Source organism: Cutaneotrichosporon oleaginosum, assembly GCF_008065305.1.
Source record: "Cutaneotrichosporon oleaginosum strain ATCC 20508 chromosome Unknown ATCC20508_contig01, whole genome shotgun sequence".
Taxonomy (NCBI): Eukaryota; Fungi; Basidiomycota; class Tremellomycetes; order Trichosporonales; family Trichosporonaceae; genus Cutaneotrichosporon; species Cutaneotrichosporon oleaginosum.
This window is the reverse complement of record NW_027072170.1, coordinates 1,496,612-1,524,560: the sequence shown is the minus strand read 5'-3', so window position 1 is coordinate 1,524,560 and position 27,949 is coordinate 1,496,612. Positions and strand designations below refer to the sequence as shown.

The 27,949-nt window shown below is 59.9% G+C and overlaps 9 protein-coding genes across 9 annotated transcripts; 4 read left to right on the top strand and 5 right to left on the bottom strand.

Moving 5' to 3' along the window:
* Nucleotides 1-121: 121 nt before the first annotated feature.
* On the bottom strand, nt 122-2,111 carry COLE_00625 (uncharacterized protein; the record flags this gene model as incomplete). Its single annotated transcript, XM_018424785.1, has 2 exons — nt 122-1,954; nt 1,992-2,111. 2 exons carry the CDS (start codon nt 2,109-2,111, stop codon nt 122-124), a joined length of 1,953 nt encoding a protein of 650 aa, XP_018279797.1.
* Nucleotides 2,112-4,100: 1,989 nt separating this feature from the next.
* Nucleotides 4,101-7,348, bottom strand: COLE_00624 (uncharacterized protein; the record flags this gene model as incomplete). The annotated part of the gene is made up of 3 exons (XM_018426584.2): nt 4,101-6,576; nt 6,611-6,845; nt 6,880-7,348. The coding sequence occupies 3 exons, from the start codon at nt 7,346-7,348 to the stop codon at nt 4,101-4,103; spliced, it is 3,180 nt and encodes a 1,059-aa protein (XP_018279798.1).
* A 702-nt stretch (nt 7,349-8,050) lies between these two features.
* On the bottom strand, nt 8,051-10,077 carry COLE_00623 (uncharacterized protein; the record flags this gene model as incomplete). The annotated part of the gene is made up of 3 exons (XM_018422833.2): nt 8,051-9,567; nt 9,613-9,878; nt 9,932-10,077. The coding sequence occupies 3 exons, from the start codon at nt 10,075-10,077 to the stop codon at nt 8,051-8,053; spliced, it is 1,929 nt and encodes a 642-aa protein (XP_018279799.1).
* A 1,890-nt stretch (nt 10,078-11,967) lies between these two features.
* On the top strand, nt 11,968-12,820 carry COLE_00622 (uncharacterized protein; the record flags this gene model as incomplete). Its single annotated transcript, XM_018421300.2, has 5 exons — nt 11,968-11,989; nt 12,022-12,048; nt 12,108-12,341; nt 12,408-12,583; nt 12,617-12,820. The coding sequence occupies 5 exons, from the start codon at nt 11,968-11,970 to the stop codon at nt 12,818-12,820; spliced, it is 663 nt and encodes a 220-aa protein (XP_018279800.1).
* A 2,509-nt stretch (nt 12,821-15,329) lies between these two features.
* On the top strand, nt 15,330-15,823 carry COLE_00621 (uncharacterized protein; the record flags this gene model as incomplete). The annotated part of the gene is made up of 2 exons (XM_018427304.2): nt 15,330-15,401; nt 15,434-15,823. The coding sequence occupies 2 exons, from the start codon at nt 15,330-15,332 to the stop codon at nt 15,821-15,823; spliced, it is 462 nt and encodes a 153-aa protein (XP_018279801.2).
* A 2,073-nt stretch (nt 15,824-17,896) lies between these two features.
* Nucleotides 17,897-19,402, top strand: COLE_00620 (uncharacterized protein; the record flags this gene model as incomplete). The annotated part of the gene is made up of 2 exons (XM_018421301.2): nt 17,897-19,323; nt 19,360-19,402. The coding sequence occupies 2 exons, from the start codon at nt 17,897-17,899 to the stop codon at nt 19,400-19,402; spliced, it is 1,470 nt and encodes a 489-aa protein (XP_018279802.2).
* A 713-nt stretch (nt 19,403-20,115) lies between these two features.
* On the bottom strand, nt 20,116-21,237 carry COLE_00619 (uncharacterized protein; the record flags this gene model as incomplete). Its single annotated transcript, XM_018422834.2, has 2 exons — nt 20,116-21,134; nt 21,168-21,237. The coding sequence occupies 2 exons, from the start codon at nt 21,235-21,237 to the stop codon at nt 20,116-20,118; spliced, it is 1,089 nt and encodes a 362-aa protein (XP_018279803.1).
* An 817-nt stretch (nt 21,238-22,054) lies between these two features.
* COLE_00618 (uncharacterized protein) lies at nt 22,055-23,099 on the bottom strand (the record flags this gene model as incomplete). The annotated part of the gene is made up of 6 exons (XM_018424786.1): nt 22,055-22,141; nt 22,179-22,241; nt 22,474-22,518; nt 22,551-22,894; nt 22,928-23,038; nt 23,075-23,099. The coding sequence occupies 6 exons, from the start codon at nt 23,097-23,099 to the stop codon at nt 22,055-22,057; spliced, it is 675 nt and encodes a 224-aa protein (XP_018279804.1).
* A 1,735-nt stretch (nt 23,100-24,834) lies between these two features.
* On the top strand, nt 24,835-26,859 carry COLE_00617 (uncharacterized protein; the record flags this gene model as incomplete). The annotated part of the gene is made up of 4 exons (XM_018427305.2): nt 24,835-24,852; nt 25,135-25,932; nt 25,987-26,658; nt 26,698-26,859. 4 exons carry the CDS (start codon nt 24,835-24,837, stop codon nt 26,857-26,859), a joined length of 1,650 nt encoding a protein of 549 aa, XP_018279805.1.
* Nucleotides 26,860-27,949: the final 1,090 nt, after the last annotated feature.

Here is a 27,949-nt window from a genome sequence, read left to right as displayed (position 1 = left end):
CAGGTTCTATTAAACAACAGAAAACTATGAGATGAGGTGGTGATTACAGTGTTGAGGGAGGGCAGGTTTATGATCGCCATGAGGTGTCGGGTGGTCTATGCAAGGTCTAGGGGTTGTGGATCTATGCGCGGGCTGACATGGCAGGCTTGAAAATCAGGCCAGCCACGGCGTTGAGAGGATGCTCTCGCGTGCGCAAAGATTCGGCGGGCGAGGTATTTCCCGTCTGGACCTTGAGGCCGGCCATAGCGTGGGCGAGGGCATCCTCGGGCGACTTGCTCTGTCTGTTCGGGACCACTGCAAGGCGCGACTTGCCTGTTACGACTGCGGCAAGCTTGTCGGCATCGAGCTTGTTCGGCGAGCTGGACAGGGCAGACCAGAACGACGACGAGAGCTTGGCGGCAACGTGCTCGGTCGCCACCGTTGCGAGCGCCGAAAGGGCCGATTGCTGGTTGGCTTCGACCTTGTTCTCCGTGAAGAATTTGGGGCGCATGCTGGAGGGCATGCCAACCTTGTCCGCCGCCGCCTCGCGCGACAGGCGGCTCCAGAGCTGCATGCGGTAGTTCTCCATGGAGCGCAAGGAGAAGGGCGTCTCCAGTGACCACTCGGCAAATGACGACGACTCAATGTCGCGGTCGCCGGCGTGGAACGACGTGTGCTTGTCGCCGCGCTCGGTGGCGCCGTTGAGAGCAGGGTTGAGGTTGGGCTGCAGCGGCAGGGTGATCTCAGGTGTGAGCGTTGTGTGGCAAACGGTGTTGTTACCGTTGCCAAACATGTTGTCGTTGCCACCCCAGAAAGCGTTGCCTGTGGCGAACGGCGCCACATCTTTGCGGGTGTTAACCGTCGGCGTTGCTGTAGTGCGGCGAATGACAGTTGGTTGAGGCGCAGGCGCAGGCACGATTGCCGCGACAGGCGCGGGGGTGTCGTCGGAGGTGGCGGGAGTGATGGGCTCCACGGCCGATTGAGGGTGGAGAATAGACATGGTGCTGGCGCGGAGAGCGGCGAGCTCGCGTCGCAGATCCTGGTTCTCAGACCGCGTGGTGCTCAGCTCGGCACGGATGGCGTCGATGACAGAGTCCCGGTCCTTGATGTGCGACTCGAGCGTGCCAATGTAGTCCTTGCGGCGAGTACGGAACGCGCGCGCACTGAGCTTATTCCTAAGCTGGCGCTTTTCCTTAGAGCTGAGCTTCTTGTACTCCTCGGGCGAGGGGCGCCAGCTCTCGTCGTCGTCAATTTCCTCGCCATCATTGCGGACGACCGAGGACATGCCGCCACCTTTCTTGCCACCCTTGCCTCGGCCGGCGCTGAAAATGGAATTGAGCGGCACTAATTGATCAATGCGGCTGTCGATGTCGTCGCCTATCGAGAACGCCGAGGTGGCGCGTTCAGATCGGCTAGGCGCTGGGGAGGCCGTCTCGCCTGGCGCAATTGCGACAAGAGGCTCATCAGCTTCCTGCGACGGCGGGGGCGCAACGTGGACGAGTGGAGGGGCAGGAGTGGGAATGGTAGAAGCCGCTGTTGCAGCTGCCACGCTAGAGGGTGTAAAGGACGCGGTCGTTGGGGTAGACGGCGCCGGGGTGGAGGCGAGAAGTGACGGGTTAAGGGTTCCGTCAGTTGGGACGGAGAGGCCCCACTGCGACTGGTAGTTCATAAAAGAGGCCAACAGCTGATGCAGCGCCTCCTGCTGCTGGGCAGGAATAGCAGGAAGTGTGGTCTGCTCCTGCTGCGGAAGCGGTAGCATTTGCGGTGGCGGTGGCTGAACGGGTGCTTGCGCAATGGCGGCCTCGGTGCCGGGCTCCTGCTTGACTTGAATGTCCTCCATAAAAGCAGGGCCACCCACTGCCTTCTTCTCGTCGAAGAAGTCGAAGGTAAACTCGGACGGGTTGTAGGACGGAGGAGTGTTGACTGCGAAGCTTGGGGGGGAAGGCGTGTGGTTGTCCGACTCGGTCTTGGGCGACTGACTGTCAGAACAATTAGACGCGATCGATACTCACGCTCTCAGCGGCACTCTCCTCGTCGCCAAAGACTAGGAAGTCAAGCATGGAGCTGGCGCTGGGGTTCCCGACTAGGTCGGGGACCGGGTCGTACTCAAGGGCATAATCGGCCGAAGCCATGGGGAAGGTTGTATGAGGTGAGACTGAGTTCACTGCAAAGGTCGGACTGGGCTCGAAAGGCGCGAGGTGTCCGACGGTGGATGACGGCTGTTCAAGGCTGAGTGTAAGCAGTGCTTTAAAGTGCGTGGTCGATGTCGAAGATGTTGAGAAAGGATGAGCTGAACCGGAACTGAGTGGCATGATGCTTTGGGTGCTTTTGAGGAAGGTTCCAGCGCCTCCACCTCCTCGCACACTTCGCCACCACTCTGGCCAAGGAACTGCTTGGTCACCACGCGTGTAACCTGTGGCGTGGTTCGCACAGGTCCTCAAAGTTTCGTCGAGGAAAGAACGGTTGAGTGAAGTGCAGCACAAGGCAGTGGAACAGGTGCAGGCGAGAGGGTGCGACGACGTCGCTCACGGTTGACTTACTTGTTGCTAAAGATGCCGCGGCACGTTCCGGGAGAGTTGCTGGTGCGGGAAGGCAGTGGTACTCGTGCAGGTGGCGGAGGGGAGGAGGAAGAAGAGGAGAAGGATGATATGGCGTTGGTAGTCGTGTTGGTGTAGCTCAGTGTGAAGAGAGGATGTGTTGGCAGCCTGCTGCAAAAGCGTGAGTTGGAGATGAAGAAGATGAAGAAGAAGAGTGAATGTGTGAAGATGAAATGCTGTGGGGGTGCGAGGAGGGATAAGGAGTAGAGTTAAGGGTGAATGGCCATCGGGGAGGGAGGGAGGTGCTGCGAGGGGAGCGAGGGTGAGTTGGGCGTGCTGGGTGGCGTGACGGCGTGGAGGGCAGGAGGCCTGGGAGCTGGGATGATTTGTGTGGCTTGGGTGGGTGACGATGGCCGGCGGCGGTGCGCAGGGATCGAGGCCGAGGGGCCGAGGTGGCAAGTACAGTAGATCGGGGGCGCGAAGAGGGGGGACCGAGAGGATCGGACGTGACTGTGCAAATCTAGGCCAGGGCTGGTCTAATCGATTTGCTCTTGCTACGGTGCTACGCTATACTACGCCAGAACTTTCCAATTACAAACTCCCACCATCCCTCCCCTCTCTCCCCCTCAATCCCCTCAAATTACCTCCATTTGCTCCAAGATTATGACCTTCATCTCCTCCTTACTCCCTACTCTTACTCCAACTCGCAGCCATCTCGCCGACGACGAGCCCTGCGTCTGCGCCACTGATGTATCACTCCCATCATTAGCATCGGCTCAGAGAGACCACGCTACCACACCCCACTCGTGGTGGGTGGGCAGTTGAGTCAACCTTCCACGTCCTCTGGCTCCCAAGCCACTTGAGCTTGATGCATGGAAAATCAATCTCAAGTCGAGACCATGACGTTGGATCTTGCCCGCGCTAGCCACAAGTGGCCGATCATGGCCGAGGTGAGGTGGCCGCGACGACTCGTCAGCGTCCTCTCGGCACCGATCTGTCGGAATCAATTTCTCGGCTGTGCACAAGGCCCAGGCTGAGTCATCCATACAATGCTCGCACCAGCCTAAACCTTCAGGTACCAGGTGTCGCGTGTCGTGACGTCAAGAAGTGTGAATAGCTTCTGTGAGGCTTGTTCTGCATGTTCCAAATCTTCGCATGCTGGCGTGCTAGTTGCGAGGCATAACTATCATTGAGCAAGCTTTTCGAAAAGGACCCTACGAATGGATGAGAATGCTATTTGAGAGAGAGTGGCACATGCAGTGAAACAGATGTTGTGAGAGCTGTGCGTGTGTCTCTGTCTTGTGGATCGAATACGGCAGTCTCGCATTCTAAGGATTACTAGGGGCACTTGTGGAAATCGATCATACAGCCCACAAGTGGCACCATCGTGTCATGGCCTCAAGTGCTTCCATAGCGCCAAAGCTCGCACTTCCCACACGGTGCACCTCACAGATCACATAATATCGCCCGGAGAGCGGGGCGACGCTGCTTCCCCCAATCTGAGCTCCACGCCTCTTCCCACACCTAACGCCAATGCGATGGAATGCATGAAGGGTGATGATGCAAATGTCTAGATGTACACGTCTACTCCTCGCTCATGAGCCGCCTGAACTCCTCGAGCTCCTCCTTGGGCATGCCATAAGTCTCCTTCGGCACGGCCGGGTACCCGCGCGCCTTGACCTCCCTGACATACTCGTCGACGGCCGCGCGCGATGCGCGCCCAATCTCCCCGAACTGGCGGACGAACTTGGCCATCTTGGGCGGCACGTCCTCGCCCCCCGCCTCCGGCCCCACATCCAGGCTGCCGAGCACGTCCGTGATGACGAGCACCTGCCCGCTCGTCCCCGGCCCCGCCCCGATGCCGATGGTCGGGATGTTCACGGCGGACGCGAGCGCCGTCCCGACGTGGTGCGGCACGGCCTCGACGAGCAGCGCGAAGGCGCCGGCTTCCGACATCTCGCGCGCCAGCTTGACCATGTCGAGGGCGGCGGCGGCGGTCCGCCCCTGTGCCCTGTAGCCCGTCACGCCCGCGCGCTGAGGCTGCAGACCGATGTGAGGCATCACTGGCACACCAAACGCCGCGAGGCGCTGCACGAGAGGGATGATCTCGCGCCCGCCCTCGATCTTGATTCCGTCCGCGCCGCCGTCCTTGACCATCCGCACCGCGGCGTTCACGCCAGCTTCCAGAGAGCCTGCCACGTATCCGAACGGCATGTCCGCCAAGAGGAAGGAGCTGCCGGCGCCTCGCGCGACGGCACGCGTGTGGTACACCACATCGTCGAGGGTAAGGGGCACGGTGCTGTCGTACCCAAGACAGACCTGGGCCATCGAGTCGCCGACGAGCACAATATCGACGCCAGCCCGACTGCTCAGCAGTGCAGTGGGAAAGTCGTACGCGGTAAGCATCGTAATCGGGTCACCGGCCTCGTGCTGGGCCTGCAACGACGACACCGTGACCTTGGGCCGCGACGACTTCTGCGCAGACCCTGTCGCACCTGGTGCGACAGACAGTGCGCGCGCACTCGTGTGCAGTCCGCGAGCGGAGGTGTGCAGCTCCCGGCCGTAAGTGTTGAACGGGAAGCCCTGCCCACGGCGCTTGGGTCGTCCAAGGGCAGCGCCCATGTTGCGAAGCTCGGGGTCCATCTCGTCGAGTGGGCGCACCGGCTCGTTCTCCGGATGGTCGGCCTCGAACGCGCGGATCGTCGCAGTGTCCGCATCACGGTAGAAGAAGCGGTCGGCCTCAGCCAGCTCCACTTTGTCGGTGCGCGCGTCACGAAGTTTGGACTTGCGCTCGCGGGCCGCTTCGCGCTTCTCCTTCTGCGCGGCGCGCTTCTTCGCCGCCTCCGTCTTGGGTTCCTTCCGCTTCTTTGGTAGCTCGAAGATTTGCTCCTCGGGGACGTAGTCGGAAGTGGCGGTATAGACTGTCGCCGGAGCGTCGTGCTCCTCGATCTCAACCAGTGCGTCCTTGGCCAGCTCCTTAATGATGCGATCCATGTCCGGGTCGACCGGGAACTCGTTAACCTCTCCCTCCGCCTGCGCCTCGAGCCATGCCTTCTCCTCTTCTTCTGTGGGGATCGCGAGATCTTCCACACCGGGCTGTGTCAGCCGTCGGATTCCGCGCTTGCGCTCGACAGCCCCCTTGAAGGTATGTGGCCACAGGTCGCCCCACCCGCTCTTACGAGCGTCGTAGTAGCTCTGCTTGCCCAAGCTCTTCGCAACCGTGAAGCGCACGAGCTTCTCCTCGGGCATACACGCGTCCATCACCACGAAGCCCGAACGCTTAAGAGGCGGCGCGACGAGACGCGGCCACGAGTACGCCTCCGCCTTGAGGGCATTCTCCGTCTCCGCCGGGTCCTCTACAGGCGGGAGGGCAACATCGTGCGCAATCTCGACAACCTCCATCTCGCCGCTCTCGCTGCCTTCAACTTGTCGGATCTCCGTCCGGCCGGTAGCCTTGGCCAGGGCACGGGCGGCAGCCTCACGGCCCACGGCGCCGAAGCGGCCAATACCCTCTGCAAGGCCGCTCGGTGCCTCAGGCCGCTTGCCCCGCGACACAATGAGGTAAGAGTAGCTCACGTCCTCTTCGCCACGCTTTGCGTGCTTCGTTTTCCGGGTAAAGCGAGGACGCTGGATGCGCTGGCTGAACGCGCACGGCTCGATCATGTGCAAGCGCGGGCACGCGCCGTCGTGCGGACACGGCGCGGTGATGTGAAGAGGGTCCTCCTCGGTCGACTGTGCCAATAGCCACTGGCGAGCCTGCTTCATCGCGGTCCACCCAGCCTCGCCAGCCAAATCAACGAGCACGATGTGCTCAGCGCCGGTGTTCATGAGGTGTTGCAGCAAATCACGGCGTCCGCGGGCGGTAGGGAGGACCGAGAGCGCGAATGTGGCCATCGCAACTTGTGGGGGCGGACCAGAAACGGAGGTAACGTCGCGCTTGAAGCTGATCTCCCCGGTGAGGTTCTGTGCGAGCTCCTGTGCCAGATCAAGACCAAATCGCGTGCGATGAACAAGCGTGGCGTCCTTCAGCGCCTCTTCGCCGAAGACTTCTGATGATGCCCTGGTGATCAGCGGCGTAGCGAGGAGAGACGTACCAAAGGCCAGGGCCGAGCCCGCCGGAAACCTCTAGCAGAGGGCCCTTGATGCCGCCGACGCGCTTCTCAAGCTCCGCGAGGACGTTGTAGGAGGCGCCATACTGGGCGGGAAGAAACGCCGACGCGCGAGCAATGGCGTGCTGGGGTAGATTGCGAGACCCGCCGGGTGCCTTCTCCTTGACAGGCTCAATGAGCTCGAGGTACGCGTAACGGACGTGCTTCTTGTCCTCGGTGGCTAAAGTCAGCTCGATGCGCTTCAGTCAGCTCACCCTCGATGGCATCTTGGATCCCTTGTGTGAGCGCCTCTGGGAGAACGACCATGCCGATCTTCTTCGTGCCCATAAGCGCGGCAGGGGAGCGCCGCTCCTCACGGCGGTCTGCCCACTCCGGCTCTTCTCCTTCGGTCTGAACCTGGCGGCGAACGCCGAAGCCGTTGGAAACGAGTTCGAGTTCCTCCTCAACGTCTCTTGATGAGTGTGAGCGACCGCGGGACCGCATCTGCATGTCACCGAGTAAGACGTCGAAGGAGGGGTCGAGCTCCACCTCCGGCACCGCGTTGGACTTGCGCATTCTCTGTGCGCCGAGCACAGAGGTGGAGGCGGCGAGATGTTGAAGGGGGGAGGTGGAGAAGCATCGGGGTGTGGACAGAGAGCGGCGGGCAATTGCCGAAGCGTGTCCCCTCACAGAAGGCGCTTTGAGAAGGGCGCCCGCGACGGGCGCGCGTCGGAGCATGAGCATGGTGGAATGGATAGAATCACAAGAGGAATGGATGAGATTCCGGCTTTACTGGGTTGGACACCGGTCTGGCAAAATAATGTCACCCCTGAGCCACGTGGTGGGGTGGAGGTGGAGGTTGTAGAGGGTGGCAACTTGTGGACGATAGCCGGTTCCGGAGCTGATACGGACGGACAAAGCCGTTGAGTGCGAGCCGGGAGGCGACAATGACTCGGGGCGAGGCTGACTCGTCCATGTGGTGTGGCTTGGGGAATCACCGGCCTGAGAGGTGGGAGGAGAGGACCTGTACTGAGAGGGCACCTGGGGATCCCCAAAGGGAGGGGGGCGCTCGTACGAATTCATCTCGTACGAGCACCTTGGCCGGGACGACGATGTCCTGCGGAGGAGAGCGATAGTATCACTCCACTCCGCACACGCTCACAACTTCAGGATATCCGGCAGTGAGACATTTGACCGGGATCTCCGATGCGGCGCCGAGCTGCATACACTGGCATAGGGAGTGTGCATGCCAATTCTACAGCAGCACAGACACTCTGCCTACCACTTTCAGCTTCCAAGTTCAGACGCTGGGAGAATATCAGAATTTCTCGACTCAAAGAACCGATCTCATCTCTCATGGGCACCGAAATGACAACGCTCTCCGACGCAGACTTCTCCAGATCGAAGCGTACATGCTAGCTAATAATGATATTATGGGTATGAGAGTTACGAACGGCGGGCAACCTTCTTCCATAGAGGCTTCTTGTTGGCCTTGGCCTCGATGTGACGGCGGACTTCCTCTTCGAGGTCCTCCTCGTTGAGCTCGCCGGTGCCGTACCAGACAATGGTGGCAAACCCGACAAGGAATGTGATGATACAGCCGGCCATTGCGCCGATGGCCTTGGGCGTCCAGCCCATGACAAGCGGGAAGGGACCCCATGGCTGACCCTTGAAGTCGGTGGTGGAGAACTTGCCGACGACATTGCCCTCCGTTGGAACGCCGAGCTTGGCGCAGTGGTCCTTCATCTGCTGAGGAATCTGGAGGGTCTGCTGCATAACATCGGGCGCCTCGACAAAGACCATGGCAAGGCCTGAAGTCAAGTGCCAGTCAATGTGGCAGTGGAAGAACCAGGCACCCGGGTTATCGGCGCGGAAGCGGAGCGAGACCATGCCACCTGGAGGGATGGTGATGGTGTCACGGCGGGCCGGGTTGTCCTGCGACTGAACAAAGGCAGGGTTGGTCTCAGTGTCGTTCGAGGTGACATCGAAAGACTTGTAGACGACCTGGAAGACGTGCCCGTGGAGATGGAAGGGGTGGAAACCAGCGTCCCAGTTGTGGACATTAAGCTGGATGTTCTGCATGTGCTGGAGGGTGACGGCGGCAGTCTGGGCGCCGTAGATGGCGGGTTTATTGGCGTCCTCGCCCATGGTCATGGCAGAGAAAATGGAAGGCACAGTAGGAGAGATGTACGTCGTGTTCTGGAAGCCACCCTCGAGAGTGAAAGAGGCGCGGTTAGTGCCGTCGTCGTACGTGTCGAAGTTGGCGTGGACGGTGTACTCAACGTCGGCAGGAGCCATGACCTCCTTGACCAGCGGCTTGAACCAAGTGTCGTCGATGGGAGGGTCAAACGTGTCGTAAGTCATGATCTCAGCGGCGGCGGCGCTCTCGTTGTAGACAATCTGCACAGTGTTGTTGACGTTGAGGTTGATGGGGTCGTTGGGGAGGTCCTCCGGCTCGGCATCGTACATGTCGGGCGACTGCATGATGTTCAAGGCGAAGTTCTCGGCGGTCTGGTTGTTGGCCTCGACGTACATCGAGAAACGTTGCGCAACCGAGACGGTGATGAGGTCGAGCTGGTACGGCTCGGTCTCAACACCATCCGTCTCGATGACCGACCACTTGTGACCGCCGATGCCGATGTGGAACATGGAAAGCGCCGCCATGTTCACAAAGCGGAGGCGGTACTTCTTGCCTGGCTGGAAGTTGATCTTGGCGTTGTTTTTGAAGTCGGCACTGACACCCTCGCCGTTGGCAATGTTGCCGACGTACTGGCCGTTGTGCACAACGTAGATTACGGCAGACTTGGGAATAGGCTCCGCGCCGGTGGGGTTGGTCCAGGTCAGGAACTCGTTAACCTTCATGTCGTGATGCTGCTTGTGGTACCAGTCGGAGACGATGATGGTGTACTCGTCGTCCCATGTGAGGTTGTCTGTACGGTTCTCCTTCGGGTGAATGATCGACACTGCCGGTCAGGAAAACCTGCGTGCGCATGCCAAACAGTACTCACAAGTGCGGAGGCCGTCAACGTACTGGCCATCAAAGTGACCGTGGACCCAGTAAGTGCCGTGATTGAGCGAAGTGTCGATGTAGTAGTCGAGAGTCTCGCCGTTGGGAATACCGCACTGAGTGACTCCGGTAGCGCCGTCCCAGTAATTTGTGCCGTTGAACATCATGCCGTGAGCGTGGAGAGAAGTGGGAATCTTGTCGTCGCCCATGCCATTGTAGGCGTGGATAAGATGAGTGTCACCCTGCGTAGCCTCGAGAACGGGTGGCCTAGGCGGTCAGACATATCACTCGGCGAATTTCGTATGCGCTTTGTGACTTACGGCCAGGTGCCGTTGACACCGATTACACGGCGCTCAAAGCGTCCATCGGGGTTGGCAGTAGTGTACGAGATATTCCACCAGTGCTCGATGACGGCGGCCTGGGCCACCGACAGGAGCGGCAGAGCTGCGAGGAGGGCGGAAACCATCGGAAAGATGGGAATGTGGAGGTGAGGCTGTTGCGGGAGGACGGCGGGTGACCGGATGCGGACGAAAGCGGACGGCGGCGAGTCACTCGCGGCTGTTTTGTACACGAGTTCTGGTCGCGCGTATGCAGCAAAGCGAGACCAAGCCTGTTGGAAGGGGGCCGGGAGAAGTGGAAGTTGTGTGGAAGAAGAGTGAGATGAGAGAAGACAAGAAGTGGGAAAACGGGCGGTCGAGGGTGGGGAGGTTCTGAAACTTAAAAGCCGCGAGGATGGGAGCGGGGGCAGTGGCCAGATAACAGGGAGGCCAAGCCTTCTGAGACTTTTTTTAGTACAGGGGAAGTGCAGCCAGCAAGCTCTGCCGTCGTTGTGGCTGCTGTCGTGAAGGAGGTGGCGAGGTGGTTGGTCGGAGAGGCAACCCGAATATGATGGTGGAGGGATGGGTTGGATGGTCTGTGTGCTTTTCAATGGGTATCTGATAACTTCGGGCCCGACTCGTTTCGCGTTCTCTTGTCCCCCTGGACCGATCCCCATGCCCCATGCCTTCATTCACGCTCCAATGTCGTTCTGCACAGACTCGTCGAATGAATGAGAGCTCTGCACCGCGCTCTGTACGTCATGCACGTCGTACAAGCAGAGGAGCATTCATAAAGTGTTCTCAGAATAGCCTCATAGCCATCAGCCGTCAACGGCAGGCGTGGCCACGGGGGCTTTTCGCAGGTCGCAGCCAGGCGACATCCGAACTTGATCCCCGGCCGTTAATAAGAGGATAGTGGTGCGCAGAGGACAGAAGAGGTAGAGAACCTATCGAGACCTAGACCGCGGCCGGCGATGAGGTACGACAATGCATGCATGGCATGGAGGGCTCACGCGCTCTTCTTTGTACAGCTCGGGCGAATAGAGCGATCTCAGCAAGATGGCTGATCGGCTCTCGAAGGTATGGTGAGGATATGGTGCTGTTTATAGCCATCAGACGGCCGATAGCGAGCGATGGCATGGTGATTGGTTACTGATCAACATGTTTCGACCGACATGCCATCAATTCCCATACTCAACTGGCCGGCCATGGCCGGGGCCTGTTCATGCCTTGGAGGCAGTTCATGCCGTTAGTCTGGCTTTCTCTGCTCGATCTGCTCGCTTCAAGCGGCCGCACGCACTGAATTTGGTGACGCAAATAGCTGCGCCAAGTGAGCTCCACAAGAAGTTGAGTTTGCTGGCACGTTGTCGGTTGGGTGCTCGGCCCAAAGCTTCCCAACTTCCCGCAGGTCATCAAGTGGCTAGCCTTCATTACTTTGCGACCTCGTGGTCACCTCGCCCTCTGAGAGCCAGTAAAGATCTCGAAGCAAATGGCGCAGATGTGATTTGCTAGGCAAAACATCGGTGGGCTTCGACTGGCGCCCACAGATGGCAACCTCCGATGTCAGTGATGCATGACAAGATCAGTATGGTCATGCGACATGGGGTGCGATCTACAAGTCCGACGATCAGATTAGCGTTTGTGCATTCTTCCGTGTTTCATGAGCATCGATTAGGTAATTTGATGAAGGACTTCAGATGAACTCCGCCGACCGACTCCTCTTGACTCACTGCTGTTCATGTAACTGCTCGTATCCGCCACCACTGCGCCTGCTGCGAAACTCACGGCCTAGCTGCTGCAAGCCCATCAATACATATCGCCTCAGGCATTTGAGTTATCATGCATGCAGAATTCAACTTCCTGTGTTCAGTTGCTGCAGATGAGGCTCCCTCCACTCGAACACGTGATGTCGGCCCGATGTCACTGGCTGGCGCCGGAATGTGGCATCTGCGTTGGCCATTGGAGGGGCATTGCTGGCCTGGCCTTAATTTCAGCCCACCCACGACCGCTTCGCACTCTACGCTCCGTTCTCAAAAGCCATGTTCTCGTCTGTCCGCCAGGGTATGCAGCCGTGCCGTGCGAGCTGATAACAGGTCTCCGCACTGCTTCGCGCCACGGTGGTGAGTTTGACGTGGGCAGCGCTGCCTGGCCTCATCTTCGAGTAACGGGCTCACCTCAGTCCGTGCGCTCTCCACGCAGCCCGCCCGCACCGCGCCCCGCTACGCCGGTGCCGTCGCTGCCGGTGCCGGTGTTGCGGCGTTCGCGCTCTACCAGCTCAACAACACCGTTAAGCTGGAGGGCAAGCCCACCATCGCTGGCGAGTACAAGACCGCGTCGGAGCGCTCGTTCATCATGATCAAGCCTGACGGCGTCTCGCGCCAGCTCGTTGGCAAGATCATCGACAAGTTCGAGAGTGAGTGTGACGTGGGAGTGCAGCGTCGGGGCGAAGGGGAGTGCAACTACTGGATGCTGACCGCAGGCCGCGGCTACAAGCTCGTTGCGCTCAAGACTGTCACTCCCTCGAAGGAGCTCGCGCAGGAGCACTACGCCGACCTCTCGTCGCGCCCCTTCTTCCCCGGACTCGTGTCGTACATCACCTCGGGTGTCCCTGTCGTCGCCATGGTCTGGGAGGGCAAGGACGTCATCAAGCAGGGTGTACGTTTTCCACATAGGCCGAGCTGATGACAGCGCCGCATCGTAGGTGCCACCAACCCGCTTGAGGCCGACCCCGGATCGGTCCGTGGCCAGTACGCCGTCAGCGTCGGCCGTAACCTCATCCACGCGTCGGACTCGTTCGACTCGGCCACCAAGGAGATCGGCCTCTGGTTCAAGGAGAGCGAGCTCTCCAACTACGAGACCGCCGCCTGGGGCTGGATCATGGCCGACAACTAGGCCTAGGACTAGGCCGGAACAATGAATCAAAACTCGGCATGCATCCGCATGCAAAGGGAATGACGCAGGGGCTGCAGGTGTTGGGGGGCGTTGATGTTCTGCTTACTTGCAAGCGACTCACCTCGCTCACGGACTTGGGCGTGCAGACGAGAGTAGAGCTGTCGTTGTCGCCCCGGGCTCGCGGAAGAACATGTCAAGGTGACCCTTCCTCCTTGGACGGCGGTGTTCTTTGCGTAGGAACTGTCGCCTCTGAGTCGCTCCTCGTTGCCAGCCTACTCCAATACCCGGTGAGGGCCACCGGGCAACAATAGGCGACCGCGCGATGTCCTTCGTCAGGTCCCGGCTACAGTAGTTGCGAGTAGTCCTGCTGTTCACATCTGAACGCGACACGGGTTCGCTGCTGAGTGCCTGTGACGCGTCTCCTGCCGTGCATTGGAAGATCACGGCCCGAAACACAGTTTACTGACCGCAGGACACGGCAAATTCGATGCGATAGGCTTTCAAACGAAGGAGGGTGCGCACAGCATGTCTTCAATAACACGCTTGGCTCCGGTGCCGGACGGCCGTCGGTCTCGGGCGCACTCTCACGACGTGGCTCATGGTGCAGGAATTGAGTTGGGTGATTCACGTGACTCTTACTACAGGACGTTCGTGTTAGGCAGCTTGACGCTTTAGACTCGAGTATTTCGGTTTGGCAAGTAACGGCGACCGGCGTCTGCTGTATTGCGATGCAGATGGACGTCCGTTGCGCACAGCTCGTTGAGCCGGACATCAACAAGGTACGGTTGTGGGCGGAAGGGCCTTGGAGAGGAACAACCTTATCTCGGCTATGCGTACACGTCGGCTTGGCAAGTGACGATCAGTGATGCTTCCCGGTTGCAGGGGAGGAATAGCATACGCACGCACGCGGAGCTCGGCTGCGTTGCATCGACTTGCTTGTCGAGCCTGCATCACGGTACAGTCAAGTCGCACATGACGCAGCTCGACTGCTTGAAGGGATCCTTGACCTCGTCACCGGGACGAATACGCCGTAACTCATTGATAGCTGCTAGTTTCTCACTGGCGACCACCCACTGGCGACCACGTTGACGGCAGTCTGTTCACAGCGGATCCCCTCGAAGTGTCTGCCTTATCATGGGCCAGGCAAGGTTGGCAAAGGCCCGCGGTCGGCTCGGCAGGCAGTTGTCTTCTCGAGCACTGCTGATGATTCGTGCGCCGCGTGCGTCGACGACGTCGGCTCGTCTGAAGGAGACAGAGGGGACTTGTCGCCCCCGCGACTGTCCCTTTGTCTCCAACGCTCAGTCCCAACGGAGCCTTCGGCCTCTGTGATAGTATCACTGCAGCCGAAAGCTAGATGTGCGCCGGCCGGGTTGTCCATTGCGACGGCACGAGGCACAGATAACAGAACTGGGTTCATTGCGATGCCGAGCATCGGCAGGAACAAAGGCGCCGCTTTCCGGGTCCGGATACGCATGGCAGAGCGTGAGACGGTCGAAAGAGATGCGCCTTGGTCTGCCTTGCGAACTGCCGTGGCCATCGGTAGGGACCCGTGCCTTGTGCGCGTGTGCTTTTGGGAGGCTATTGAGAGGCTAAGCTTAACAAAGCCAGCGTCGATCCCTGGTGTTATCGTCTTGCATCGTCTCCGGTGGAAGGTGGCAGGCGGCCACCGTCTTCTAGTTAGCTACTCTCCCTTGGCGGTGGGCATGGCTATCTTCACTCACAGTCGAGGGGTGCTCGACAGGAGCGCCCAGAGAGGTCTTACCACGTCGGAAGACTTCACTACGCCCAAGCTTCCAGCGGCTCTTCTCGTCTTGCTGTCGGCGTCGTCCCCCATTGGAGATGTTTGCCTCAAAGCTATCCTCTCCGCAGGAGTACGTTTTCAGGAGTCGATACCTCAACGTGCAAGGTTGGGGGGAGCGACACCGCCTCGACTTGGCGTACTGCTCTCAGAACTCACAATCAATCACATTACTGCCACACAGCTCACCTTGCTGTCTCTGTTGCCTGTAACGCAGCTAAAGGTTTGTGTCGCTTACCATTGTGATCTTTGGACATCACATCCCGCGGAAGTGCTCGCAGGCTTGAGAGCAGCAGCACTGGCGAGCGAGCCGCACTCGACGTCCTCGACAACGGGGGTCGTGTGTTATTCTTCGGAAGCCATCCTAGAGACTAAGCTGTGCAACTGACTGGACTGCCCTCATGTTTTGGGCTGCTGAATGGTGTGGGGGGCGGTCGTATCGACTTTGTGAGCGCTCGTGTCGACTTTGTGAGCGACAGAGAGCCATCGAAAAAGACATATAAACCTCCGCCAGAAGCACGAACAACCCATCAACTCAAGTCCCAACACCTCAACACTCCAGCCCTCACTTAATCAACCGCCAACCAGCCAACCAGCCAACCAACCAAGCCACAATGAAGTTCGCTCTCGCCCTCGCTACTCTTGCCCTCGTCGCCGCCAACCCGGTGCCCTCTTCGCCCATCCAGCAGCGCGACAACGGCCTCACCTACAATGAGGACGGCGTCGCCCAGTTCCCTCACGCCACGCCCGGCGCCTGCAACCCCGCCGACGGCAACTGCTGCCGTGAGATTTCCTTGCTTCTAGACTGACGCTAGCTTCGGGCAAGGCCGTGTGCGCCGCTGACTGGACTTGCTGGCAGGCGGTTGGCGCCGACCACTGCTGCCCCCCCGGCCAGGTCTGCACTGAGGACGTCATGCATCCCATTGCCAACGACGACGTCGACACCCAGCTCAAGCCGTGCGTCAGCGTTACTCGCTGCGTCTGGAAGTTGTGCACGAGCCTCCGTGTTTGCTGGTAGAGAATTGAAGCTATGTGGCGCATGGAGAAGAGCAATGCAGATGCTGAACGTGACGAGATGTAGGGCAGTGGAGCAACTAATGAGCCGTTCTTTCGGTCACCAAAATGTGTCCTCAGCCACCGCTGGAGACAAAACGTTCCCCGCCAGGGAGTTGAACCCTGCTCTTTCGCGGTCATGCCTTGCTTGAGATGCTCGTGCACTGGCAGCTCTCGACTGAGAGGCGAATATACTAACCGATATACTAGCGAGGAGGACGGGTATGTGTCCAGTGTGCGCTTTCCCGCCTTGCCGTGGGCTCACTCAAAGATTGTCGACAAATCTCACAAATATGGACGAGATGTTGTGGCGCCACGTCAATGTATTAATTGATTGAAATTTCAGAATGATCTTGCTGATCATGTGATCGACACCACGTGTTCGACATCCGGAGGCTTACGGACTTGGCCGACCTGCTGAAGGTCAGCTTTGGTTTGTCACAGCCTGGCACTCGACACCCCACAGACTGAATAGCGACCTGCGCGTGCTGAAAGCTCATCTCCATGTGCATGAGGAAAGACTCCCGGAGAATACGAGAAGCAAGTCTGAGGCGTGTATAGCTAGTTCTGCGGGCACATTCTTCTCGCTGATACTCTGATACTCGTATCCGTGTCCATTGCCGCTTTCACCCCCCCCCCCCCCTTCAAAGAAAGTCACCGCTAACAAAGTTGAGATAGACGGATATGACCGAATACCGGGGAAGTGGGCCAACCTATGCGACTGTTATTGTGCGGCCAGGGCGGCGGCCGGCGTGGCCAGGGCTCGGTGGGTGAACAATGGAGCTCAGTGCTTGACCGATCGGGGCGGGGGATGGGGGGTGTGATCTGCGCCCGCTGATACGTAAGATCGTAAGATCCGGCAATGAGGGGGTGAAGGTGCCGGCGTAAGTGGGAGTACGTGCGGGGACATAGCCGGCGGAATGGTATAGGTCCTCTGTAATTGGCTGATTAAGGGGGGTGTGCTTCCCCGCGTTTGTATGAGATGCAGGCAATCCTCACCCCGCATGGGCTTGTGCAGGCGGAATGCCCGCTAATTGCCTTGTAATTGAGAGAGAGAGCCAGGTGAGCGCCACGCTGCCACCCAGGCATCATACAGGTCCTACCCTTGCACCCACCGGCATTCAACCTTGCCCCCTTCCCGGCTAGACCGCGTCCGCTTCACACGATCCTCCCGCACCCCTCACCGTACAACGCTCGACGTATAAGCGGGCACCGAATACCGTCTCGCTTCACTCTCAGCGTCCGGTACAAAACCGCCCACACCTTCATCCACCATCCCCTCATCATCACTCTCCTTGTCGTCGCCGTCTCTTTCATCAGCGACGCTCTCCCATTCATTTTCTAGGTAAGCTCGTCCTCCATCCCTTGCCCAATAGGCCCACAGACATACGCTGACACGCCCTTCGGCCACTTGGTTCCCATCACATTGCCTCAAATCGCCTCGCCCACCACATTCCCCCCTCACTCACGCCCGCCTTCTCTTCTGCCTCTGTAGACTCCAGCACATTCATATAAACATAGCTTAGCATCAATGTCCGGCAACAAGGTCATTGTCGTCGGCGGTGGTCTCTCCGGCCTGTCGGCCGCCCACACCGTCCTCGAGCGTGGTGGCAACGTCGTGAGTACTGCAGGTCGCCCAGCCACCGCGCTGGGCGTGCCTACCAACTGTCCAAGTCACATCTGACCAACCACAGGTTCTCCTTGACAAGAACAGCTTCATGGGCGTGCGTAGTCTGAATCGTGTCTCGCGAAGAGCACAATCCGCGAGAACTGGTACTGATCGTCCGTAGGGCAACTCGACCAAGGCTACCTCCGGTATCAACGGCGCCAACACCCAGGTGAGCACTTCTCGCGCCTTAGCAACGCGTCCCCTTTAGTTTAAATGGCTGACACGTCACAGGCCCAGCAGGTTAGTTCGATACACCAGAAATATTCCCGCGGGTATGCTAACAGCCGTATAGGAGCTTAACATTCCCGACTCTGCCGCCAAGTTGTGAGTAATTTCAGATGATCTTGGACCCCGTGCTGACTTGCGCAGCTTCGCCGACACCAAGAAGTCGGCCCGTGACCTTGCTCGCGACGACCTCATCCACGTCCTTACCTACCGCTCGGGCGACGCCGTTAACTGGCTCGTTGAGCGCTTCGGCCTTGACCTCTCCAAGGTCTCGCGCCTCGGTGGCCACTCTGAGCCCCGTACCCACCGTGGTGGTGCCCAGTTCCCCGGTATGACCATCACCTACGCTCTCATGGAGAAGCTTGAGGAGATCGCTGCCGCCAACCCCAACCGCGCTGTCATCCACAAGAAGACCAAGGTCACCAACCTCATCAAGGACGGCGACCAGGTTGTTGGTGTCGAGTACGAGAAGGGTGGCGTGAAGGGCAAGGAGTACGGTGTTGTCATCCTTGCCACTGGTGGCTACGCTGCCGACTTCACTGAGGACTCGCTCCTCAAGAAGTACCGCCCCGAGTACTACGACCTCCCCACCACCAACGGTGACCACTGCACCGGTGACGGCCACAAGATGGCCATGGCCGTCGGCGCCAAGGGCATTGACCTCGAGAAGGTTCAGGTCCACCCCACTGGTCTTGTTGACCCCAACGACCCCGAGGCCAAGGTCAAGTTCCTTGCTGCCGAGGCTCTTCGTGGTGTCGGTGGTCTCCTCCTCGACAACGAGGGTGACCGCTTCGTCGACGAGCTCCAGCACCGTGACTTTGTCACCAACACTATGTGGAAGCACAACAAGTTCCCCGTCCGCCTCGTCCTTAACGGCAAGGCTTCGAAGGAGATTGAGTGGCACATCAAGCACTACTCTGGCCGTGGTCTTATGAAGCACTACAAGAACGGTGAGGAGCTCGCCAAGGCTATTGGCTGCACTCCTGTCCACCTCAAGAAGACCTTTGACGACCACAACCACTACGAGAAGAACCCCGGCACCGACCCATTCAACAAGAAGTTCTTCGCCAACGGCCCATGGTCGATGGACGACTCGTTCAACGTTGCACTCATGACCCCCGTCCTCCACTACACCATGGGTGGGCTTGAGATCGGTACCGACGCTGCCGTTCACGACTCGAACGCTGCGGCCATCCCGGGTCTCTTCGCCTGTGGTGAGCTCGCCGGCGGTGTCCACGGCGCCAACCGTCTCGGTGGCTCTTCGCTCCTCGGCTGTGTCGTCTTTGGCCGTGTCGCTGGTGGCTCTGCCTCGTCCTACCTCCTCTCTGAGCTCTCCAACGAGACCGCCGCCAACCGTCTCGGCACTGTCGGCGGCCACCTCTTCGAGACCAAGGTCATCGCTGACCCTGCCACCAAGAGCGTGACTCTTAACTTCTCCTTCGGTGGTGCCGGTGGCGCCTCTGTCCAGACTTCTGCTGCTGCGCCCGCCCCCGCCGCCGCCGCCGCTGCTGCCCCTGCCGCTGCTGCCCAGGAGGCTGCCCCCGCTGCTGCGCCCGAGAAGAAGCAGGGCGAGTACACCGCCGAGGAAGTTGCCCAGCACAACAAGCCCAACGACTGCTGGGTCATCATTGGCGAGGACGTTCTCGATGTGACCGAGTTCCTCAACGAGCACCCCGGTGGCGCGAAGGCCATCCTTCTCTACGCCGGTCGTGACGCGACAGAGGAGTTCGAGATGGTGCACCCAGACGGCGTTATTGCGTAGGTGTTCCCCGATTGAGCTCTAGCTAACGACAGGAAGTACGCCCCGGATGCGATCATTGGTCGCCTTAAGAAGTAAAGGAAAACTGAGAGAGCTCAGTGTCATGGATGAGATCGTTGTAGTGACCTATGACAACATTGTGTACGCAGGCAGAAGAGATTCCGCATGAGCATTTCGGAGCGATTGCGCCCCGCTCGCGCTGCCCGCCGGCCACATGTGTGAGCTAGACGGCACTGGCAGAGGCTCAATCATCGGGCGATGCGCTGGCATCATTGCACTATGCGGGATGTGGTGCAAGTGGGGGACTTCTTCTCCCCGATGTCTCCCGCGTGCACGAGCTCGACAAAGAAGCTGTCGGCATTCCATGATCTCTGATCGCTCCTTCTCAGGGCGCAATGCATCGCAACATGCATGCCTGATCGTCAGCGGACATGAGGCGAGCGCACTCCGGAATGCGGGGAAGGGGACGGGAAACACGCCACCGAAAGCCGGCTCACCGAGCCATCCCCGGCGATAGTCCGGCTTCGACCGCATCAGCGTTCCGCGAGATATACGGCGCGGAGCATGCGGCCGTATCGTGGCAAGTTGCGGCTGAAGGGAAGATCGATGTTGGGTTTCGCACATGTGCCTGCTGGGTGTTCGGATGAGCGGGACACGAGCAATGTCAGCAATGCTCATGTTCTGATGGCAGGGAACGGCGATCACAAATGCGTGATCCTGTATCAGCACAGCGCCCCACTCTCGACGCCGCAGAGCTCGGCTATCCGAGCATATGTGTACATCGCATCAGTCTACTGCTCGATGGCGCTTTCGTGCTTTTCGAGGCGCACCGCGTCGCCCTGGTCGATGCGCTCGTACGCGAACGTGAGGCATATCTCGCGATATCCCCACATGAGGGCGAGCGCGCCGCCGGGGCCGATGACACACGCAAGCAGCGCGAAGAGGAGGAAGCGGCCGCGGACGTCTGGCCCGCTCCCGCCGTCGGCGGTGAGGACGTAGCTCGCGACCGCGAGGGAGATGACGCCGAGCTCGGCGAGGAGGAGGACGTGCATGGCGTGCGCGAGCGACGCGGGCCGCGGCTGCGGCCGGAGCAGCAGGTTGTCCGCGAGCGCGGGGAGGAAGCGGAGGTGCGCGGGGATGGAGGGGAGCGCGCTGATCGCCGTGAGCGCGACGATCGCGAACGCGCGCGAGCCTTCCGTGCGCGCGAACGGCCACAGGGCCGCGATGATGCGCGGGCTCGCGCATGCGAGCGCGAGCACGAAGAGCGGGAAGATCTGCCATACCGCCGTAGAGGTGTATCCCCACCGGCCGAGCATGGGGAGCGAGGGGAGGATGTATCCGAACAAGGCGACGAGGACGCCCCACGCTTGCGGCGGCGTGGGGAGCGCGTACGCCAGCAGCGCTTTGCCGGGTTTCGGCTGTTGCATGGCGCGGGAGTGCGCGATGCGGCCGCCCGCGGCGGTCGAGAGCGAGGCCGCGAGGAAGTACGCCGCGTAGCATACGCCGCCGAGGGCTTGTGCGATCAGCATGAAGAGCGAGGCGGCGCGCGCGGCCGTGCCGGCCGCCGAGAGGCGGTGGACGGGCCGCATGGACTCGTAGACCATCGCAGTGGTCGCGGGCACGAGGAGGGCGCCGAGGACGTCAGCGACGCGACGCCCGGGGCCGTGCACGGCACGGAAGATCGAAGAGACGGCGCATGCGGCCTGGTCCAGCGCCGGCGGGAGGGGCAGGTGCCGCACCCCCGGTTGCGTGAAGCATGCCGGGGTAGAGAGGAGCTCGGTAGCGCTCTCAAAGCCGGGCAGGCGCATGGCTGATATCAGCGCGGAAGTGGTGGGACACTCGCCATAGCCGTGTATCAGGGCTGCGCTGGCCACTGCCAGCGCGCTGTAGAAGACCGTCGAGGACGACGGCATGGTGTGGGAGGCGGTGCGAGACATGACTTGGACTTGGGACTTGAGAATGAAACGGAGGTGGAGGTCAGTTTCAGGCACGGTGGCACGACCGTTAGCCATCTGAATCATGAGACGAGAGCCAGACGCGTTTGAGACCTGATCGGCGTGATCGGCTATCACGTGGATGTGGAGAGCAATGGGGCACGCTACGATGTTTGTACACTGTTGTGTCGAGAGGATACACCTCATGTGATCGGACGCGACAGGTCCAAGATGGGAGGTGACACAGCGCACATCTCCGCCGTTGGCGCCGGCTCATTTGCCCACCGATGTAGCGGCTTGGCGGAATGCTCCGTGAAAGACACGACCAGCGAAGCATAGGACGCTCGATGCGCTATGTGCGCTAGCGAGACAACCGAGAGAGCCGTACGAGGCCGCAATAGATTTCCGTCTATCAGAAGAATGGCAGCTACGACTGTGCGGACACGGCAGCTACCCAACCGACGATACGATCCACAGCGCCCGCAGCTCCTGATGATGCTGGCTGCTCGATCTCAGGCGGCGGCCCTACGGTATCCACGCCGTGTAGCCGTGAGACACGACAAGCTGATGGGAATGGCCGAGCACTTTCTGTCCTGCAGGTTACAGTCTGTTTGATTACTAGCAGTACCACCGACAGACCCGTTCTGCGGCGCATCCAGTGGCGCCATGAGCTTCAATCACTAGCGATGGTTGATTCTTTCCACTCAACCGGGGCACAAAAGCGACCATCACCTCCTCTCCTCGACTAACGCCTGTGCATATCACTAGAGGTCGTGTCCATCTCAGGTCAAGGAGATCACTTGGCCATGAACTTGGACGCAATGCTCATAAGCTGGCCAATGTTTGGGCCGTTCCCTCCCGAGCCGGTGCCGCCGCCGAGCGCCTAAAGTCAGCTTTCAATACAAGTTCGTGCAACTCACGCCCTGCACCTGGTTCTGGATGAGCAGCTTCATGAGAGCCTGCCCAGCAGCACTCATCACGTCCTGGTGTCAGTGGTCGCGAAATGCGGGGGAAGTGGAGGTGGAGGCGGGGACAGGCACGTGACGTCAAGTGGGCAATCAAGGCCAGACCCGTGCAATGTGAGGCACGGCTGACCAGCAACACGGAAGAAGGTCCGTAATTGTTGTTCTCATGCGAGCTCCGCGGCAGTCGGCTCTGGCGAGGTGAACGGGGATCGGCCGGACTAGGTGCTGCATGCCGGTGGGATGTACTCACTGCTTCAGACCCGCCGTCGGCCGCACCGCCGGACTTCTGGAAGAGCTATCGTGAGCGCTGCGCCATCTCTCGCCCACCTTGACAGCCTCAGACATGGCCATGCCGAGGAGCTTGGAGATGAGGCTCTGGTGACCCGGCCCCTCCTGCGCCTGGCGGGTGCCAGCGCCGGCAAAGTCCTTGAACGCCTGGATTGCGGCGGCGGCGCCCATGCCCTCGGTGGAGAGCTGGTGAGCCTGGGTCGGGTTGGCGTGACCGTTGTTGTAAGCTTGCTGGTGTGCCTGGGCGAGAGCGCTCTCGTCGACGGCAGCGTCGGGCCTCTGCACCGTCTGGATCGAGCTGAGGACGTTGGTCATGGGCTTCTCGAGGTCGTGAGGGTTGCCGTGCTGCATGTTGGCTCCGGCGAGGAGCGCCTTGAGGTCGACTGGGGTTAGCGAGGCCAGGGAAGGTTGCTCACAGCCGCCGCCGCTCTGGCCCATGAGCTGGGACGCAAGGTCCATCAGGCCCCCGCCGAGCCCACCCTGCTGCTGCTGCTGCTGAGCCGACTGGTTCTGGCCCTGCTGGGCTTCTGTTCGTCAGTCAGTCGGGCTGACGGAGAACACACGGTTGTAGTTGAGGATGCTGTCCATGTTGTTGTAGACTGTGATGTGGAGGTATGCAATGTGAGAGTGTCAAGTGTGAAGTGTCGAGTGTTGATATATGTGCGGGAAGGTCGAGCCAAGACGAGACATGTCGATCACTCGGCCACTCGGACACGATGGGAATGGGGTGGGCCGTGTGCCGTGGGCCGTGGGCCGTGGGCGGTGGGCGCGGTGGGAGACGGGCCGGGACAGGGTGGTGCGGGAAAGCTCTGCCCAGCTGTGACGGCTGCCGCAGTCAGGCCTCGATGGACGGCCCATGTCGCGTGGCATGCCGCTTCCCTCGGTTCGGGCTCACCCCACCCCACCCATGGTCACCCAACGGCCTGGCCAGATCATCAACTGCGGTCACTCTGCTTCTGTGCTGCGCAAGGGGCCAGCGGGTCAGCGGGCCAGCTTGGTGGTGAGCGCTCCGACTATCAAATCAAGGCCGTTTCGATCCGCACCAACCGTGCACCCCAGGTCCGCCGATATCTCCGCATACCGAGGCTCCAAGGCTGCAGGCCTCGCGTACTCGCGTCCGTCGCGTCGAGGTCATGTGATGGACATGACGGGGAGAGTGGAGAGATGAGCTCATACAAAAAAAACTGTGTGGTTATGCAGAATGCACACAGCGTTGGGAGCGGGGGCGCAAGGTATGTGGGGTATTAAGTGTGCGGCAAGATCGCAATGTCCGCAGCCATCTCCTCATCGATTGGACGAGATGCTACAGTATCTCATGCCCGTCTGCGGAGAGGTCTCGTGCGAGATTGGGAATGCATAGGCTCAATGAGATCATGGAGAGCGATGACGGCGTGTGGGTAGAATGCATTGAGACGACGGCCGCGGTTGAGCGTGTGTCGCCGCGATGACCGGGGCGGGAGGGGAGTCATGTGAGGCAAGGTCTCTAGAGTTGGGCACTACGCGAGCTACGAGTGAGTGGCTTGAGGGAAGGAGGAAGGATAGTAAGGGAAAGCAAAAGGGATTTGAGGGTAGATTTGGGCCTCCACCGTGCAGAAAAGATCAATCAATTTAAGATCACAAACCGATCTTCGCGTGTCACGTGATTTATGGCCACGTGTGTGTACCGTACGGTGGAAGATTGGATTGATTAGACGCGACTGCTGTTTGCACCCCCCCTTTGGCCACTCGTGGCTCAGGCACAAGCCTAAAGGGTGTGCTGGGGTGGGAGGCTGGCTGAATGGATTCCCCCTCCCCCCCCGCCCGTCTCTCAGTAGCCCATCCACCTGCTGGTTCTTCGACCTCTCCTCTCATTCACCCAATTCTCTCGCTCCTCTCATTCTCGACAGTAGACAGTCTTACACACTTCTTCATCATCTCCATCAACTGCAGTGACTCGCAACTGCTCAATTGCTCAAGAAACCATCGACAAAGGCTGGTGGAAGAGGTGCGAAGTCAACGCCTCGTCAGGGACAACATCCTAGAAGAGCCAACACACCACACAACACGCACAGGCGCACAGGTCGCTCTCGCTCGCCCAGCCGGCCAGCCAGTGTCCTGTGGTCACGTCCATCTTCGTACATTACTCTCCTCTCCACTTCTCCCACCTCCTCCCCCTCCTCTCTCTCTCTCATCTCCTCGTCCTCTCTCATCTCCTCAAGCGACTACCTCAACAAAGCATCACCAACCCCCACCACGACACGGCGCCTTCAAGGCTCCATCCGCTGCCCTCTCTCCCCTCTCGACAAACTAGCAGCGGCCTCGTGGTCGCCAACCCCGAGTCGCCATGGCCAGTGGAATCCCAGTGAGTTGTCTCCCCCTCCTCTCCCCGTCCTCACTTTCCTCCCCCTCTCTTCATCCACGCCGGCCACATCCACATCCACACGAGTGCCATACGCACTGTTTGCCTGCAGCCTGCCTCCAACTTGATCATCCTCTCCTTGCGGACCGCTCATCGGCCTACGTCGACTATCACATGATTGTGAGGAAGGCGGGTTCGACGCGCGACCACCACATGGCCAATGCACCCTCTTCACATTAGCTCCACCCAAACGCGACCCTACACGGACCGCCGCTGACATGACAGACCCGCCGAACTGCCCGTCGCATTGACGAGAACGCTCCCCCTGCTGCGGGTACCATCGCGACTCGTACCCGCACTACGGGTGTCGGCACCGCCACCAATGCCTCAACGGCCATCCCTCAGATGAAGCGCACAGCGTCTGCGCTCAACGCGACCACAACCCGCTCAGCCGCTGTTGAAAGCAAGCCTGCCGTCACTGGCGCCTCGACCACACAGGCGGGCAAGCCTGCGACCCGCCGTCGCCCCGCGCTCGGCGAGATTGGCACTGCACCTAACGCTGCCAAGGGTGAGAAGGGCAAGGCTACTGAGCGTCGCCCTTTGGCAACACGCGAGACCGCTCAGCCGGCTGTGCGACGCTCTACTCGTTCCACCGTCCTCGAGCCTGCTCGCGACGAGAAGCCTGCTGGCCCAGTAAAGCGCAAGGTTGGTACCGTTTCCACTTCTAGTACAACAACGCTTCGCCCCCGTCCAGGGTTCTCGCGTCATGGCTCTGCTGTTTCCAACGCCTCGACTTCGACTTCGACCTCGACTGTCCGCCCCAGCCGCCAACTGAAGGCAACCGTCTCCATTACGGAGGAGGGCCCTGCTCCCAAGCGTCCGCGTCCATCCACTCCCGAGGACGTCTTTGTCGACAATTACGATGCAGACAACAAAGAAGTCAAGGTGGTGGCCGAGCCGAGCACCAAGGCCCCGCTCCCCAAGGACTATGGGTGGACCGACCTTGACGCTGAGGACGAGGGTGACCCGAGCATGGCATCCGAGTATGTGGTCGACGCCTTCAAGTACATGATGGACCTCGAGGTGAGTCAACCCCGCCGTGTGCGCTCCGGAGGCAAATTTGTTAACATCTCTCAGAAGACGACGATGCCCGACCCACAGTACATGGACAACCAAGACGAACTGCAGTGGAAGATGCGCCTGATACTAAACGACTGGATTGTGGAGGTGCACTCCAAGTTCCGTCTCCTCCCCGAAACACTCCTAATCGCCATCAACCTTACCGACCGCTTCCTTTCCGCACGCACCGTGTCATTAGAGAAGTTCCAGCTCGTGGGGTTAACTGCCCTTTTTGTGGCGGCCAAGTACGAGGAGGTCATCTGCCCATCAGTCACCCATTTCCTCCACATGGCCGATGGGGGTTATGAGGTGCAGGAGATACTGCGTGCTGAGCGCTACCTCCTCCAGGCCCTCGACTTTGATCTTGCGTACCCAAACCCCCTCCACTTCCTTCGCCGCGTCTCCAAGGCGGACGGATACGATGTCCACGCGCGAACTGTCGCCAAGTTCTTTATCGAGGTCAGCTGCGTTGAGCACCGCCTCCTCCCCTACCCTCCATCCATGCTCGCCGCTGCGGCCATGTGGCTCGCGCGTCTTTGTTTGGACCGCGGGCCCTGGCACGCCAACATGGTCCACTACTCTACGTACGCACAGCACGAGCTGCTAGAATGCGCGCAAGTCATGCTCGACTTTGTTGTCGACCCCGAGCTCGACTTGTCGACGGCCTTCTTTAAGAAGTACGCCGCCAAGGTGAGTCCTCGTTCATCTGTGTATCCCGACTGACATTAGAAACACCTCAAGGCTTCAGTCTTCGTGCGTGAATGGGCCCAGCAACGCTGGCCCGCATCGGCTCGGGGGCGCTCGCCGCACCAAGGTCGCGAGCTTGCCTTTGAGTTTCGAGGAGTGCAACAGGCCCCTCCACCACCTATGAACCGCTCGCCAGGCCGCTAAGCGCCACTAGCCCATCGACGTGTAACGCTCCACCGCTTCCATACCCCCTCCCCACCCCCACGCCCCCACGATCAGCAACCCCCGCATCATTCCACACCATCGACCAGTAATATGTCCCGTGCCGCAATGTAGCGGTCCCGCCGCGTTGACATATGTTTCCAACTTTGCATTGCATGGCACTTGTGCCTGTTTTGTATCGTCCTGCACGACCTGTGTTTTAGTCTCAGTAGCGGGTCGATGCACCATGTGCCCCTGTATAGGTGTGGGAGGGGGGTTGTAGTTTTGCCCGGAGCTCGGAGGGGGTCGAGGTTTATATAATGCCATGTGGATGATACCATGGATGGGCCGACAAGCTCGCAGCTTGTAGCGCTGTAGCGAGTCATCCTTGGCTAGGATGTACAGTAGCAATCGGCGAACTGATCGGTCACGGGAAAGGACACGCGCGCACGCGCCGAGCGCGTCGAAATATCGAAATGTCATAACGGCCATGTTGCGAGCAAGGGAAGGTCGTCGTCGCGCCCTTGGCCCTTGTGGCGTTGTCACGCGTGCACGCGTCCACGCGTCCATCACGCACTCCTCGATCTTGCAAGACCCTCTGTGCCGTACACCATGGGCCACTTGTGAAGAGGGCAAGGCAGAAGTACAGAAAGTATCCATCGTCGCATGCGTGCACATGTCTGAGATGAGAGGAATGGCGACGCATCTGTAGGTCTGTAGACGGGCGACAGAGTGACATCAGCAATTGCATCAGCATCGGCGGCCACAGTGTTATGTGTGCATCAGTAGTGTGTGCATTGTGTGTCTGCCATTAACCATTCGCCGTTGCCGTTGATCGCCTGATCGCTGATCGTCCATCGTGGCTTCGTGATGCAACCGGGCCGGCGCCGGCCGGCGATCCGGACGTCAGTGGCGTCCACACCAACCACATGGTTCCCACATGGTCCCTGCAGCATGCGGAAGATGGGCGCTTGCTCCGTCGCCGTCACAGCACATAGCATGCAGATACAGTATGCAGGATGAGGAGGCACGGGCGCCACGAGTGAATTGGAGGCGTAAGGCGCAGGATGGTTATTGGACATGCATATTGTCC